The sequence below is a fragment of the Macaca nemestrina genome, chromosome 7 (genome assembly GCF_043159975.1).
Source record: "Macaca nemestrina isolate mMacNem1 chromosome 7, mMacNem.hap1, whole genome shotgun sequence".
In the NCBI taxonomy this organism is placed as follows: domain Eukaryota; kingdom Metazoa; phylum Chordata; class Mammalia; order Primates; family Cercopithecidae; genus Macaca; species Macaca nemestrina.
The window spans coordinates 160821733-160837208 of NC_092131.1; the positions used below are offsets into that span (position 1 = coordinate 160821733).

General features: G+C 42.9%; 1 protein-coding gene across 1 annotated transcript in view; it reads right to left on the reverse strand.

Moving 5' to 3' along the window:
- Positions 1 to 15476, reverse strand: part of LOC105491969 (calcineurin like EF-hand protein 1) — a 53162-nt gene that overhangs the window by 14413 nt on the left and 23273 nt on the right. Inside the window, exons 3-4 of the mRNA XM_011758800.3 lie at positions 10494 to 10574; positions 3011 to 3138 (exon numbers count right to left, since the gene is read on the reverse strand). Coding sequence (XP_011757102.1) covers positions 3011 to 3138; positions 10494 to 10574 — 209 coding nt within the window. The remainder of the gene's footprint in view (positions 1 to 3010; positions 3139 to 10493; positions 10575 to 15476) is intronic.

Genomic DNA, 15476 nt, shown 5'->3' on the forward strand with positions numbered 1-15476 from the left:
AGTTGAGCCTTGCTGATTGTGATTAAAATTCTCTCACTGTGGCATAAAAAAGAAACAGGACAAAGTGTGTTCTCAGAGTTCCTGAAGACAGTATTCTATGCAAAGGATAACCCATAATAAAATTTGGTTCCACTCCTCTGTAAACCCACATTTCTTTTTTCTTTTTTTTTTTTTTGAGATGGAGTCTTGCTCTGTTGCCCAGGCTGGACAGAGGTGGTGCAATCTCGGCTCACTGCAACCTCCGCCCCCCAGGATCAAACCATTCTCCTGTCTCAGCCTCCCGAGTAACTGGGATTACAGGCGCCCGCCACCACGCCCGGCTAATTTTTTGTATTTTTAGTAGAGACAGGGTTTCACCATGTTGCCCAGACTGGTCTTGAATTCCTGATCTCAAGTGATCCACCCGCCTTGGCCTCCCAAAGTGCTGGGATTACAGGCATGAGCCATCACGCCTGGCCTGTAAACTCACATTTCTAAGTAACACATACCCTTTCTTTTTTTTTTTTTTGAGACAGAGTCTTGCTCTATCACCCAGGCAGGAGTGCAATGGCACGATCTCGGCTTACTGCAGCCTCCGCCTCCTGTGTTCAAGCAATTCTCCCGCCTCAGCCTCCTGAGTAGCTGGGATTACAGGCACCCGTCATTATGCCTGGCTAATTTTTTTTTGTATTTTTGTAGAAATGGGGTTTCACTATGTTGGCCAGGCTTGTCTCGAACTCCTGACTCAGGTGATCCGCCTGCCTCAGCCTCCCAAAGTGCTGGGATTACAGGAGTGAGCCACCTCACCCAGCCCACATCCCCTTTCTCTAAGGTAAATGTGTCTCAGTGGCAAATGTGTTGCTAGATATATGACATTCAATTGCTCTCAGTCTACAATAAGAGGCACCATCCTACAGCTTATATAGCCCTGTGGGAACTTCAAAGAGAAGCAACACATTTAGATAGAAACTGAGGACTTCTTGGACTCTTCTAGTCTTTTCTTTGGCCTTAGAATTAGCTTTGGTTTTACTGGTCTAATTACATGTATGTAATCCCTACACCTAGACTGCAACAGAATTCTAACTAATTTTTAGTTTCCTATAAAAGTTAATCCTACAGCCAAGACTAAAGTATGTAATGAAAAAAACAGGCTGGGTATGGAGGCTCATGCCTGTAATCCTAGCACTTCAGGAGGCCAAGGTGGGATGATTGCTCGTGTCCAAGATTTCGAGACCAGTCTGGACAACATAGTGAGACCCTATCCCTAGAAAAAATTAGAAAATAAAAAATTAGCTGGGTGTAGGGCACACGCCTGTGGTGCCAGCAACTTGAGAGGCTGAGGCAAAAGGATCACTTGAGCCAGGAAAGTCAAGGCCATAGTGAACCGTGATCACACCACTGCACTCAGCCTGGGTGACAGAGTGAGACCCTATCTCAAAAAATTAAGCAAAAACAAAATAAAACCAAGCATAACCTGCATAGCACTTTGTTATTATTCTATCTCATCCTGAAGTTTGCCATTTCTGTGGCATTCCAACCTTCTTCCCTAGCAGAACCCCAACCACAGCATCAGGAGGGGAATCTCATTAGCCTAATCTCCTCGGCACTCGGCACTCTCCTGATCTAAACTGACTTATCAAAGTGAGGGGAAGGACTTACATTCCATGCTTGGGAGGAGTGTTGCTCAATTTCAGTCTCGATCTCTCTCTATATATATCTCTCTTCCTCTACTGCCAGATGTGAACAAGAAAAAAAAAAAAGCCCTGTTAACAACTGAGAGCTGTCATGTGACCAAAATACCTTAGGATAAAACAGACTATGAGGATGGCGGAGTAAAGAGAAAAATCCCTAGTGCTTGAAACAGAATCAACCCTCCTGCTGGCCTAACCTGACTTGTAAAGTGAGCTAATATATTTCCTTATTGTTTAAGCCAGCTGAGTCAGCTAAAGGCATCCTAAGACACCAAGTAATGCCCAAATCCACTACTGCTATTTGGAAGATTTTGTTTTGTTTTCTTTTCTTTGTTGAGACAGAGTTTCTGTCACCTAGCTTGAAGTGCAGTGGTGCCATCATGGTTCACTGCAGTCTCGACCTCTCAGGCTCAAGCAATTCTCCCACCTCAGCCTCTCAAGTACCTGGGACCACAGGTGCATGCCACCACACCTGGCTAATTTTTGTATTTTTATTAGAGACAGTGTTTTACCATGTTGCCCAGGCTGGTCTCAAACTCCTGGGCTCAAGTGATCCACCTACCTTGGCCTCCCAAAGTGCTGGGATTACAGGCATGAGTCACTGCGCTCAGCTTTCAGTCAGTTTTAATACAACTGCAATTTCAACTTGTATTGAATAAAAAGAGAACTTTAATTTCAATTTCCTGGAGAAGTGTTGTAAGGAATTGGGCAATATTATACACGAACCAGTAAGGGCAGAAGGGAAAGCAAACAAGTATTAAAGGAAAAGGGGCATGAGACATGGGTATAAAAATTAAATCTTGCACTATATCCAGCTGTCCCCCACTACTTAAGTCATATCCAGTGTCTATCAAATTCTAAGATGAGTTGAGGATTGTCATTATTCCTTAAAGGTGGGGCCTGGATCTTGTTCACTATTGACACGCTAGCACTTAACACAGTGCCTGGCACACCTCCACACCTACTCATTGAGTAGGTGCTCAATGAATTACAATGATACCAGGTAACACTTATTAAGTACCTAGTATGTGTCAGGCACTATCTGAAGCACTTGACATTTATTAACTCATTTAATCCTCACAACAATCCAATGCGGAACCCCTTAGAATCCTATTTGACAGAAGAGAAAAGTGAAGCCCAAAGAGGTTAAGTACCTTGCCCAAAGTCACACGGCCAAAAAAGAGTAGACTAGTATTTAATCTTGGCCAGTTTAGCTCCAGAGTCTGAGGTCTTAACCAGTATGCTCTTGTAAATGCTTGTTCAAATAATGAGTGAGTACATACATGACTTTTAAGAAATGAAAAGCAAGTATTTTAAGCCAGAAGACTTTAGCTCCTTACAGTGCAGTTTGTTGCTTCGGCTGTTGAGTGGTTCGGGTCCATTCACATCTTTGCTCTTTTCATTATCCTCAATGGGGCGGAAATGAGCCAAAGTTCGCATGAATCCACGGAAGTTTACCTGGTCCTCTCTGATTGTGAAATATACCAAACAGAACACCATGTCAATCACGGTGATTATTTCTTACAAATTAAATATACTGGCAAAAGCTTTAGCTACGGTAGCCTGAAAGTTCATTTAATGAGGTTTCTTTCCATGTGCACGGTACTTCGGGGCTCACAGTACCATATCATTTAAGCCTCACCCCAACCTTGTAAGGCAGGTGCTATTACTCCCACTACTACTCCCACTTGATAAATGATTTAACCAGACTTAGGTAACAGGACTTGTCAGGGTTACAGTTATCTATTGAATTTACTTGCATCTCTTTTCCAAAAAACGAATGTAGAGTAGTGCCAGCACCATAAAAGAGAGCCAAAACTTGAACTCTTTGCTTTGAACTCTGTTAAGTCATTTCAACCCAGTGACTCCTCAGCCACCTCCCACATCTCCCCTGCAGTAATGTATACCAAGGGATATTTTAAAATTAAGGCACATTATGGAAAGGCTGCTTTTAAAATAAAGTTTATTTAATTTTTAATTTTTTTTATTTATTTATATATTTATTTATTTATTTTGAGACAGAGTCTCGCTCTGTCGCCCAGGCTGGACTGCAGTGGCACTATCTCAGCTCACCTCTGCCTCCCGGATTCAAGCAATTCTCCTGCCTTAGCCTCCCGAGTTAGCTGGGACTACAGGTGCATGCCAACATGCCTGGCCAATTTTTTTTTTCTTTTTCTTTCTTTTTTGAGAAGGAGTTTCGCTCTTGTTGCCCAGGTTGGAATGCAATGGCACGATCTCAGCTCACTGCAACCTCCGCCTCCCTGGTTCAAGCAATTCTCCTACCTCAGCCTTGCGAGTAGCTGGGATTACAGGCATGCGTCACCACGTTTGGCTAATTTTGTATTTTTAGTAGAGACATGGTTTCTCCATGTTGGTCAGGCTAGTCTCGAACTCCCGACCTCAGGTGATCCGCCCACCTTGGCCTCTCAAAGTGCTGGGATTACAGGTGTGCGCCCGACCTAATTTTTTGTATTTTTAGTTGAGATGGGGTTTTACCATGTTAGCCAGGATAGTCTCGATCTCCTGATCTCGTGATCTGCCTCGTGATCTCGGCCTCCCAAAGTACTAGGATTACAGGCGTGAGCCACCATGCCTGGCCAAGTTTATTTAATTATAAAAGCAAAAATATCTTTGAAAATGTGGAAAAAAGAGAAGTAGACAGAAAAACACTGATCCAAGTTCTACCAATTACAACCATAGTTAATATAAATATATTTTCTGGCTGGGCACAGTGGCTCACGCCTGTAATCCTAACACTTTGGGAGGCTGAGGCAGGCAGATCACTTAAGGCCAGAAGTTGAGACCAGCCTGGCCAACATGGTAAAACCCTGTCTCTACTAAAAATACAAAAAAATTAGCTGGGCGTGGTAGTGGGTGCCTGTAATCCCAGCTACTCGGGAGGGTGAAGCAGGAGAATCACTTGAAACTGGGAAGCGGAGGCTGCGGTGAGCCAAGACTGCCCCAACTGCACTCCAGCCTGGGAGACAGAGCAAGACTATGTCAAAAAAAAAAAAAAAGAAAGAAAAGGAAAGGAAAGGGAAAGAAAAAGGAAGGAAAAGGAAAAGAAAAGGGAGGGAGGGAGGGAGGGAGGGAATGAAGGAAGGAAGGAAGGAAGGAAGGAAGGAAGGAAGGAAGGAAGGAAGGAAGGAAGGAAGGAAGGAAGGAAAGAGGGAATCAATCAACCAATCAATCAGTCAGCCAGGCGCCGTGGCTCACGCTTATACTCCCAGTTATTTGGGAGGCTGAGGTGGGAGAATCACTTGAACACAAGAGGCAGAGGTTGCGTGAGCCGAGACTGTGCCACTGTACTCCAGCCTGGGTGACGGTGCAAGACTCCCCCATATATATATGAATGCATTTTCTTCTAGTAACTTTTCTATGCTTTTTAGATAACTGTATTATGTAATTTAGTATCCTGCTTTCTTTTAACTTTTAAGCATTTCTCCAATCAATATAAATACTTTGAAACATTTAAAACATATGCATAATTCTGTGGACACATTATGATTTTATTTTTCCCTCATAATTGGATATTTTTTCTCTAAATAATCTTTTAGGCAGGGCACAGTGGCTCACGTCTATAATCCCAGCACTCTGAGAGCCACGGAGGGTGGATCACCTCAGGTCAGGAGTTCAAGACCAGCCTGGCCAACATGGTGAAACCCCGTCTCTACTAAAAATACAAAAATTAGCTGGGGCCTATAATCCCAACTACTCAAGAGCCTGAGGCACAAGAATCGCTTGAACCAGAGATGGAGGTTGCAATGAGCCAAGATCGCACCACTACACTCCAGCCTGGGTGACAGGGAGATTCTGTCTCAAAAAAGAATGATTTTGCCGGGCGTGGTGGCTCACGCCTGTAATTCCAGCACTTTGGGAGGCTGAGGCGGGTGGATCACAAGGTCAGGAGACCATCCTGACTAACACAGTGAAACCCTGCCTCTACTAAAAATACAAAAAATTAACTGGGCATGGTGGCGGGCCCCTGTAGTCCCAGCTACTCGGGAGGCTGAGGCAGAAGAATGGCGTGAACCCAGGAGGCAGAGCTTGCAGTGAGCCCAGATCACACCACTGCACTCCAGCCTGGGCGACAGGGTGAGACTTTGTCTCAAAAAAAAAAAAAAGATTTGAAAGACCTAGACTTCTTGTGTATAAAGCCTTCTTGGTACTTAAGCTTAGAGAAAATCTTTTTATTGTGCCACAGGCTAATCAACTACCCTGTAAGAAATAATTCTCAAAATTTGAATGAAGAATATTCTTTAATATTAAAAAAGAATGCCCCATGTGACATAATATCATTTATTTATCTAAGGCAGATGGCCTGGTTCCTGTGGTTACCTAAAAAAAACCCCACTCTGTAACCCACCAAACAGCTGAGGTATGTAGCGTCTCTTCTGTGCTCTATAGACACTCAGTTTATAAGGCCTTCTAAAGGCAGAGTTCAAAGGCTAGCCTGTGAGCCATCTGCACTCAAAAGAATGACCTTGGCTGGGCGCGGTGGCTCATGCCTGTAATCCCAGCACTTTGGGAGGCCGAGGCAGGCGGATCACCTGAGGTCAAGAGTTTGAGACCAGCCTGGTCAACATGGTGAAACCTCGTCTCTACTTAGCCGGGCATGGTGGCGTGCGCCTGTAGTCCCAGCTACTTGGCGAGGCTGAGGCAGAAGAATCACTTGAACCCAGGAGGCAGAGGTTGCAGTGAGCCAAGATCACGCCACTGCACGCCAGCCTGGGCAATAGAGGGAGACTCCGTCTCAAAAAAACAAACAAAACAAAACAAAGCAAAAAAAAGAATGATCTTTTGGTTCTTCAATGTATCTATACTGCTGATGGACCAGGATCTGGTAAAAAATGTCAGATCTGAGGAATCAAGTAACGTGGAGTAAAATTTAAATCATATGCTAGAAAAAACACATTAATGAGTATTGCTAGCATAAAGTTTCTGGGTAAAAGGGAATTAAATAAACATAGTCCACTTTCAAATCTCACTCTTTAAAAAAAAAAAAAAAGCCCCCATGTGCATATGCCTAGGGAAGAAAGAAAAACCCAGAAGCCAAATACATCTATATGATTAGCGCAAGAAGCAGTCACAGCTTGCTAAGAGCCAAGCAGTGCAGCCCAGTACAGCCCTCCACTTCCTCATATGCACTCTGTCCCATTTCCTTAGCAGTAGATTCGTGGACAGAATGACAGGTGATACTGTAGTCACAGCAAATGTAGTTTAGCTTTACAAAACAGCTTCCCACAAGCTGCTGCTTCAAGTAATCAATGGTGACTAAAGAATTCTGAAAAAAAGTTGGCAAAGTGACTCTCCTGGGTTTACTTTTCATTGCAAAAGGTTTGGATACAAAGCATAGCTGTGAAAGTTATCTCTGGATAGGGTTCAATGCTTTGCAGGGGTAAAAGAGGAAGCAGAAAAAAGGAAGAATTCAGCATACAAACCACACCTGAAACAAACAGGGCAGTTCAAGGAGAGAGAAAGCGAAAAAATGAAGGAGGGCATAAGATTCCTTGTAGTCAACATGATTTGATTCCCGTCTTTACATGAACTAACTGCCCGACCTCATTCGCCTTCTGACTTTCACTCACATTTACTGAATGCCCAACCCTCTCAACTAGCAAATTCCTTTGCTCTCAATTTAGAGTTCTAAAATTTCCTCCAGGCATTTTATCTGACAGTATCCTCATTGACAGTCTCATTAAAAACTGGCACCCATATAATATTTTGAAGTCCTGTGGGTCATAGACTATCCATATGAACTAGGAATAGATTGTTTAGGAAATTACTTAAAACAAGCTTATATGTAAGCTTTATTGATGAAAAGGTACCTAATCGAATCAGTAAATATTTACTCACTACTCTGAAAGCAGCGTATTAGGTAGTGAAGCATATCAAAAGACTAGTTTCACACTAGAAAACCCCACATTAAGAACAATCTACTTTACAAAGTGTGTGTGTTATGAGAACTATATGTTTAATTCAGTATCACAAAAGTAAAATAAAGGCTGGGGAAATGTTCCAGATTAAAGGAGGCTAAAGAGACATGACAACTGACCCAGACTAGATCCTGTACCGGAGGTGGGGAAGTGCTAGAAAACAGATTATTAGATGACAAAATTGGAATATGAATATAAATTAGAATAAACTAGATAATATGTTAATACAACAGAGTAATAGATTAGATAAGAGGATTGTATCAATGTAAGTTTACTGCAGTAGAAACTATACTATGGATATGTAAAAGAATGTCCCTATTCTTAGCAAACACACACTGGTGCATTCAGAGGTAAAGCCTCATAACTATGCAACTTACCCTGAAATAGTTCAGAAATACAATTATGTGAACACGCATACACAAAAAAATTACATAAGTATATATATGTGTATATACCTACATGTATATATGTGTATGTATGTATGTACATGCATGTATGTATATATATACACGCACACATACAGTATGTGTAGATAGAAAGAGGGGGAAAGAGAGAGGGAAAAAGTGTCTGCAAGAGAGGGTCTGTAGAGCAAGCACGGGTACATAAGCTGCGCTGTTCAATATTGCAGTCACTTGTCACATCTGGTTATGTGCACTGGAAACATGGTCAGTCTGACCTGATATGTGTAAGTGTAAATTACACACTGGATTTCAAAAATTTACTATGAAAAAATGTAGGCTGGGCGTGGTGGCTCACGCCAGTAATCCCAGCACTTTGGGAGGCTGAGGCAGGCTGATCACCTGAGGTCAGGAGCTCAAGACCAGCCTGGCCAACATAGAGAAACCCTGTCTCTACTAAAAATACAAAAATTAGCCGGGTATGGTGGCATGTGGCTGTAATCTCAGCTACCATGGAGGCTGAGGCTGGAGAATCGCTTGAACCTGGGAGGCGGAGGTTGCAGTGAGCCGAGATGGCACCACTGCACTCCAACGTGGGCACTGAGCAAGACTCTGTCTCAAAACAAAAACAAAGGCCGGGCGCGGTGGCTCAAGCCTGTAATCCCAGCACTTTGGGAGGCCGAGGCGGGTGGATCACGAGGTCAGGAGATCGAGACTATCCTGGCTAACATGGTGAAACCCCATCTCTACTAAAAATACAAAAAAAAACTAGCCGGGCGTGGTGGCGGGCGCCTGTAGTCTCAGCTACTTGGGAGGCTGAGGCGGGAGAATGGCGTGAACCCGGGAGGCGGAGCTTGCAGTGAGCCGAGATCACGCCACTGCACTCCAGCCCGGGAGACACAGCGAGACTCCGTCTAAAAAAAAAAACAAACAAAAACAAAAACAAAAACAAAAACAAAACAAAAAAAATAAAGTATCTCAGTTATTTTTAATATTGATTATATATTGAAATTGTATGTGTATATATACATATATATTTTTTTTTGAGACAGAGTCTCACTCTGTCGCCCAGGCTGGAGTGCAGCGGCGCGATCTCGGCTTACTGCAAGCTCTGCCTCCCACGTTCACGCCATTCTCCTGCCTCAGCCTCCTGAGTAGTTGGGACTACAAGTGCCCGCCACCATGCCCGGCTAATTTTTTGTATTTTTAGTAGAGACGGGGTTTCACCATGTTAGCCAGGATGATCTCGATCTCCTGACCTCGTGATCTGCCTGCCTCGGCCTCCCAAAGTGCTGGCATTACAGGCGTGAGCTACCACACCTGGCCTGAAATAATATTTTTAATATATTAAATAAAATATATATTACCAAAGTTAACTTATTTTTACTTTTTTTTTTTTTTTTGAGACGTAGTCTTGCTCCATCACCCAGGCTAGAGGGCAGTGGCACCATCTCAGCTCACTGCAAGCTCCGCCTCCCAGGTTCACGCTATTCTCCTGCCTCAGCCTCCTGAGTAGCTGGGACTATAGGCGCCCACCACTACACCTGGCTAATTTTTTGTATTTTTAGTAGAGACAGGGTTTCACCATGTTAGCCAGGATAGTCTCGATCTCCTGACCTTGTGATCCGCCCGCCTTGGCCTCCCAAAGTGCTGGGATTACAGGCGTGAGCCACCACGCCCGGCCAACTTATTTTTACTTTTTTTTTTTTTTTTTTTTTGAGACAGAGTCTCGCTCTGTTGCCCAGGCTGGAGTGCAGTGGCCGGATCTCAGCTCACTGCAAGCTCCGCCTCCCGGGTTTACGCCATTCTCCTGCCTCAGCCTCCCGAGTAGCTGGGACTACAGGCGCCTGCCACCTCGCCCGGCTAGTTTTTTGTATTTTTTTAGTAGAGACAGGGTTTCACCGTGTTAGCTAGGATGGGATGGTCTTGATCTCCTGACCTCGTGATCCGCCCGTCTCGGCCTCCCAAAGTGCTGGGATTACAGGCTTGAGCCACCGCGCCCGGCCTATTTTTACTTTTTAAATGTGGTTACTAGAAAATGTAAAATTACATGTGTGGCTTGCATTATATTTTAATGGGTTGCTACTAAGAAAGAGAGCACACAAATGAGGCAAAATGTTAACAATATAACAATAGATGCATCAGGGCAATAGATATACAAGTATTCTTTGAATTACTTTTAACTTTTGCAACTTTCTTGTAAATTTGAAATTACTTCCAAATAAACATTTTTTAAAAGTCTAGTTTTACATCAATGATAAGCATAAAGACAGAATTTTGAAGACAGGCTCATATATCAATTTGAAGTTTAAAACACACAGGAGGGTAGAATAGAAGAGATATTCTAGAAATGACAAAATTAGAAATGCCCAATATAATGGGGGGTATCACAGTCTGAGATGGCACAATCAATATCACTATTCCAGATTAGCAAATAATTTAGGTTGTGATAGCCTCAGGAAGGAAGTCCAACAACTGTACTGACTCACCCCTCTGGAAAGAAGGCATTGATGATCCGGTCCCCCAGTGGGTTAATGGCAAGTTCTGGAATCCTCTGGAAATCTTCCCGGCTGCCAAGAGAATCACCTTGAGTTAGATAGAGATCATTGCCCTTAGCATGAACTCCCTAAGTCAGGAGTGTAACCTAGCAAGAATATTACCTCCTGGAATTTACTTCTGTGGCAAATTATACCAAATAACTGCAAAGAATAGCACTTTAATAGCTGCCAAGTGTTTCTCGCAACAACTCAGTAGTGGAAGGAGCCAGATTTGACTATGCCACATTCCAGTGAATTCAGCACACAGGTTACGTCAATAAGCCAACTGATGGACAAATACTAATCTGTCCCTTAGTAAATGATTCCTTGAACATTAGCTTTTCGTACCTAGTTATTAAGTTTGGAAAGTGAACAGCAAATGGAAAGTATCAAATACTGCAGAATTTTAGGCACTTACAAAATGCAAGGAATTCTTAGGTGCTATTTACATGCAAGGAAAGAATGTGACAACCAATTGATTCCTTATTCTGACTCTAGCTTTTTCTCCATTTCCATTTTCTGTGGACTAGGACTACAGAAGTATTTAACCCTCAAACATGACATGAGCAGTCATCCTTACATGACTCAGGTGAGGTTATACCAAAGCAAATATTGTCAGCTACCATTCATTGCATACACATCATGTGCTGCTCTACTGTTTACATAATCTCATTTCTTCATGCCTATGTTTTATGTATACCCTTTTAGAGCTGAGGAAATTGAGAGTCAGGAAGATAAAGTAACTTACCCAAAGCCACACTACTCCTAAGTAGCAGAACTGTGATTTAAATATAAGTCTGAGTCAAAGTATGTGTTATTTTTCTAAAAACCACATTTCTTTCCTATATTGAACTTTTTTTTGAGACAGAGTCTTGCTCAGTCGCCCAAGCTGGAATGCAATGGCACGGTCTTGGCTCGCTGCCACCTCCACTTCCCAGGTTCAAGCAATTTTCCTGCCTCAGTCTCCCAAGTAGCTGGGATTACAGGCACCTGCGATCACACCTGGCTAGTTTTTTGTACATTTAGTAGAGACGCAGTTTCACTATGTTGGCCAGGCTGGTCTTGAACTCCTAACCTCAGGTGATCTGCCGGCCTCGGCCTCCCAAAGTGCTGGGTGGGATTACAGGCCTGAGCCACAGTGCCCAGCCCTAATACTGAACCTTTTCAATGAAAGTTACTCTCCCCAAGATTTTTCTTTCTTTTTTTTCTTGAGACGGAGTTTCGCTCTTGTTGCCCAGGCTGGAGCGCAGTGGCGCAATCTCTCCACTCACTGCAACCTCCGCCTCCTGGGTTCAAGCGATTCTACTGCTTCAGTCTCCCAAGTAGCTGGCATTACAGGCGGGCGCCACCACACCTGGGTAATTTTTGTATTTTTAGTAGAGGTGGAGTTTCACCATCTTGGCCAGGCTGGTCTTGAACTCCTGACCTCAGGTGATCCACCCGCCTCAGCCTCCCAAAGTCCTGGGATTATAGGTGTGAACCACCGTGCCCAGCCTCCAAGTTTTTCAATAAGTACTTTTTAAAAACTTTATTTGGTTGTTTCCTGGGCCAAGAATACAAAGCTGTCTACAACTTACCTGTGCTGTAGTCTTCAAAAATATCAATGTCATGGAGGACAAAGAAAAGCAGAGGATTGTTCCAGATCAAGGGGGGCTAAAGAGACATACAACAAAACCCAACACATGATCCTGGACTAGGAAAACACCTGCTATAAAGGACATTACCGGGTAATACGTGAAAATGAAGCATGGACTATATAAAATATGGAATATTACATAACGGTACTGTTTCAAAACTTAACTTTCTTGAGTTAGATCTGAGAATGTCCTTTTTATAGGAAATAAACAGTGAAGTATGTGACAATTGGTGAATCTGGGTATCAGAGTAAAAGTTATCTTGTATTGTTCTTGTAACTTTTCTTTCCTTTTTTTTTTTTTTTTTGAGACGGAGTCTCGCTGTGTCTCCCAGGCTGGAGTGCAGTGGCGCGATCTCGGCTCACTGCAAGCTCCGCCCCCTGGGTTCACGCCATTCTCCCGACTCAGCCTCCCAAGTAGCTGGGACTACAGGCGCCCGCTACCACGCCCGGCTAATTTTTTTGTATTTTTAGTAGAGACGGGGTTTCACCGTGTTAGCCAGGATAGTCTCGATCTCCTGACCTCGTGATCCACCCACCTCGGCCTCCCAAAGTGCTGGGATTACAGGCTTGAGCCACCGCGCCCGGCCGTAACTTTTCTTCAAGTTTAAAATTATTTCCAGATAAAAAGTTAAAAAAAAAAGATTATAAACTTGAATAGATTTTACTCCTGCCTTCAAGAAGTTTACTTGCAGAGAGATAAAATGTGTATCTCCGCCCTCTTTGTAAGATAAGCTAGCAAAGACGGAAGATAATAAAATACTCCTGCTGTACCCAGGAGACTTCACATTCTTCTTCTTGTGGTTTAACGTTTACATGGTGCTTAATTAATTCAGCAAGCTCATCTCCACCACATTTGGTGACACAGGTAGAAACTGACCTGGTGGACTGAACACAAAGCTCTGGAACAATCATCCTGGATTCTAGTCTTTTCTTGACCATTTAGGGTAATAATTTTATATCAATGAATAAACCAGAAGAAGTTGTTCATAAGATAACTGGATTGCTTAAGATGATGAAAGAGAAAATTACCGAGGTCCTGATTATTTAATTCAACAAACATGTACAAAGCTTTTATTACATAATTTGTTCTGTAATACAAAGTCTACACTATCATCAAAATGTAGCTCCTCTTGTCTGACAGAGGTCAAGAAACAATAACTACTCCCTTTTAAAGTAAGACTAAGGCTGATTTGAATTGCATGGCCACATACCTCAGTTTAATGTCTAACAAGCTTAAGAAACTTTAGCTGGGAAGAGGCAGTTTAAAAACCAAGTCTAGTATCAAGTGGTGATGCACAACCTAGCCTGAACTTCAGTCTCAATAAGGAAGTGTACACTTGGCCCTCCGATGTCAATAAGGACCTGTCCTTTAATACTATCTAACTCTAGTCTTAGAATTTAGATTGTATACATAATGTAGTTCCAGTCACTCAGATCAAGGAGAATATTGCTAAAAGTATTAAAGTTAAAAAGAAAGAGGGCTGCACATGGCAGCTCAGCCTATAATCCCAGCACTTTTGGAGGCCAAGGCGGAAGAACTGCTTAAGGCTAGCAGTTCCAGACCAGCCTGGGCAACAGAGCAAGACCACATCTCTAAAAAATTTAAAAAAACAAAAAATTAGCCGGGCATGGTGGAACGTGCCTGTAGTCCCAGCTACTTGGGAAGCTGAAGCGGGAGGACTGTTTGAGCCTAGAAGGTCAAGGTTGCAAGGAGCGATGATAACATCACTGCCTTCTAGCCTGGGTGACAGAGTGAGACCCTGTTTCAAAACAGAAAAAAACAAAACAAAACAGAAAGAGTATAAAAAATAATTTGTCAACTGTTAAATAAACAATATACAAACAAGTTATTATTACTGGTTGCTTTATAGTAGAATGGAGATCTGGGCAGTTTCTCTAAAACTTAGCTTCTCAAATTTGCCCATCAACATAAACCTAATAGAAAAAAATAAATACTCCAAAGTGACCTAAACACCACAAGCATAAGATCCATCTGAAAATAGATTTGTGTGGATTCACTGAAAAATATACCAACATTATGTTCTGCCTCATGGTATACCTAGGAAAACCTTCTTTGAAGATTTTTTGAGAAAAAGACAGTATCACTGGTAGTAGTCAATTCTGAGAACAGAGCCATGTACAATGGCATTCTTTGTGGCCAACAAATTTCCAATGGGGAGTGGTTTTCCAGACATTCAAGGGCATAGGGATGCTCAGAAAAACCAGAGTTTTGAGACTGTTAGTAACCAGACATGCCATCCCTCTACACTGCTCGCCTTCACTGCACAAGTCCCTTCTCTTACAGAGATTCAGCCTCACAGGTAACTTCTATCTCAAGCACCCACAGGTTGTTGCTTTAGTTGACTTGTACATAATGAGGAGATTAAAATCTGTTAATAGGACATACCCACTGGAAAACACATTCAATTAGAAAACACAGCTTTCTAGGCTGGGCACGGTGGCTCATGCCTGTAATTCCAGCACTTTGGGAGGTGGAGGCGGGTGGATCATGAGGTCAGAAGTTCAAGACCAGCCTGGTCAAAATGGTGAAACCCCGTCTCTACTAAAAATACAAAAATCAGATGGGCGTGGTGGCGGGTGCCTGTAATCCCAGCTACTCGGGAGGCCGAGGCAGAGAATTGCTTGAACCCGGGAGGCGGAAGTTGCAGTCAGCCAAGACAGCACCACTGCACTCCAGCCTGGGAAACAGAGTGAGACTCTGTCTCAAAAAAAAAAAGAAAACACAGCTTTCCATATTTAAGTAGTATGAGAGGTTAATCATATGGTACAACATATTTATTAACACTGAAATGACAAAAATTTCCATTAGCTAAAGCATTTAATCCGTATTTTTAAATTAAATGGATAAGATGGCCAGGTGCAGTGGTTCACGCCTGTAATCCCAGCACTTTGGGAGGCCAAGGCAGGCAGATCGCCTGAGGTTAGGAGTTTGAGACCAGTCTGACCAATATGGAGAAACCCTGTCTCTATTAAATATACAAAATTAGCCAGGCGTGGTGGCGCATGCCTATAATCCCAGCTACTAGGGAAGCTGAGGCAGGAGAATCGAATGAACCCGGGAGGCGGAGGTTGCAGTGAGCTGAGATCGTGCCACTGCACTCCAGCCTGGGCCATAAGAGCGAAACTCCGTCTCAAAAATAAATAAATAAATAATAAAGAGGAGGAGAATAAATAAATTTTAAAATAGGAACAAAATCCAGGTGAGGCTTCTTACAAAAAAAAAAAAAAAAAGGAACAGAAGCAAACTTCCCAGCTAAAGGACCCATTTTTAGTATAAG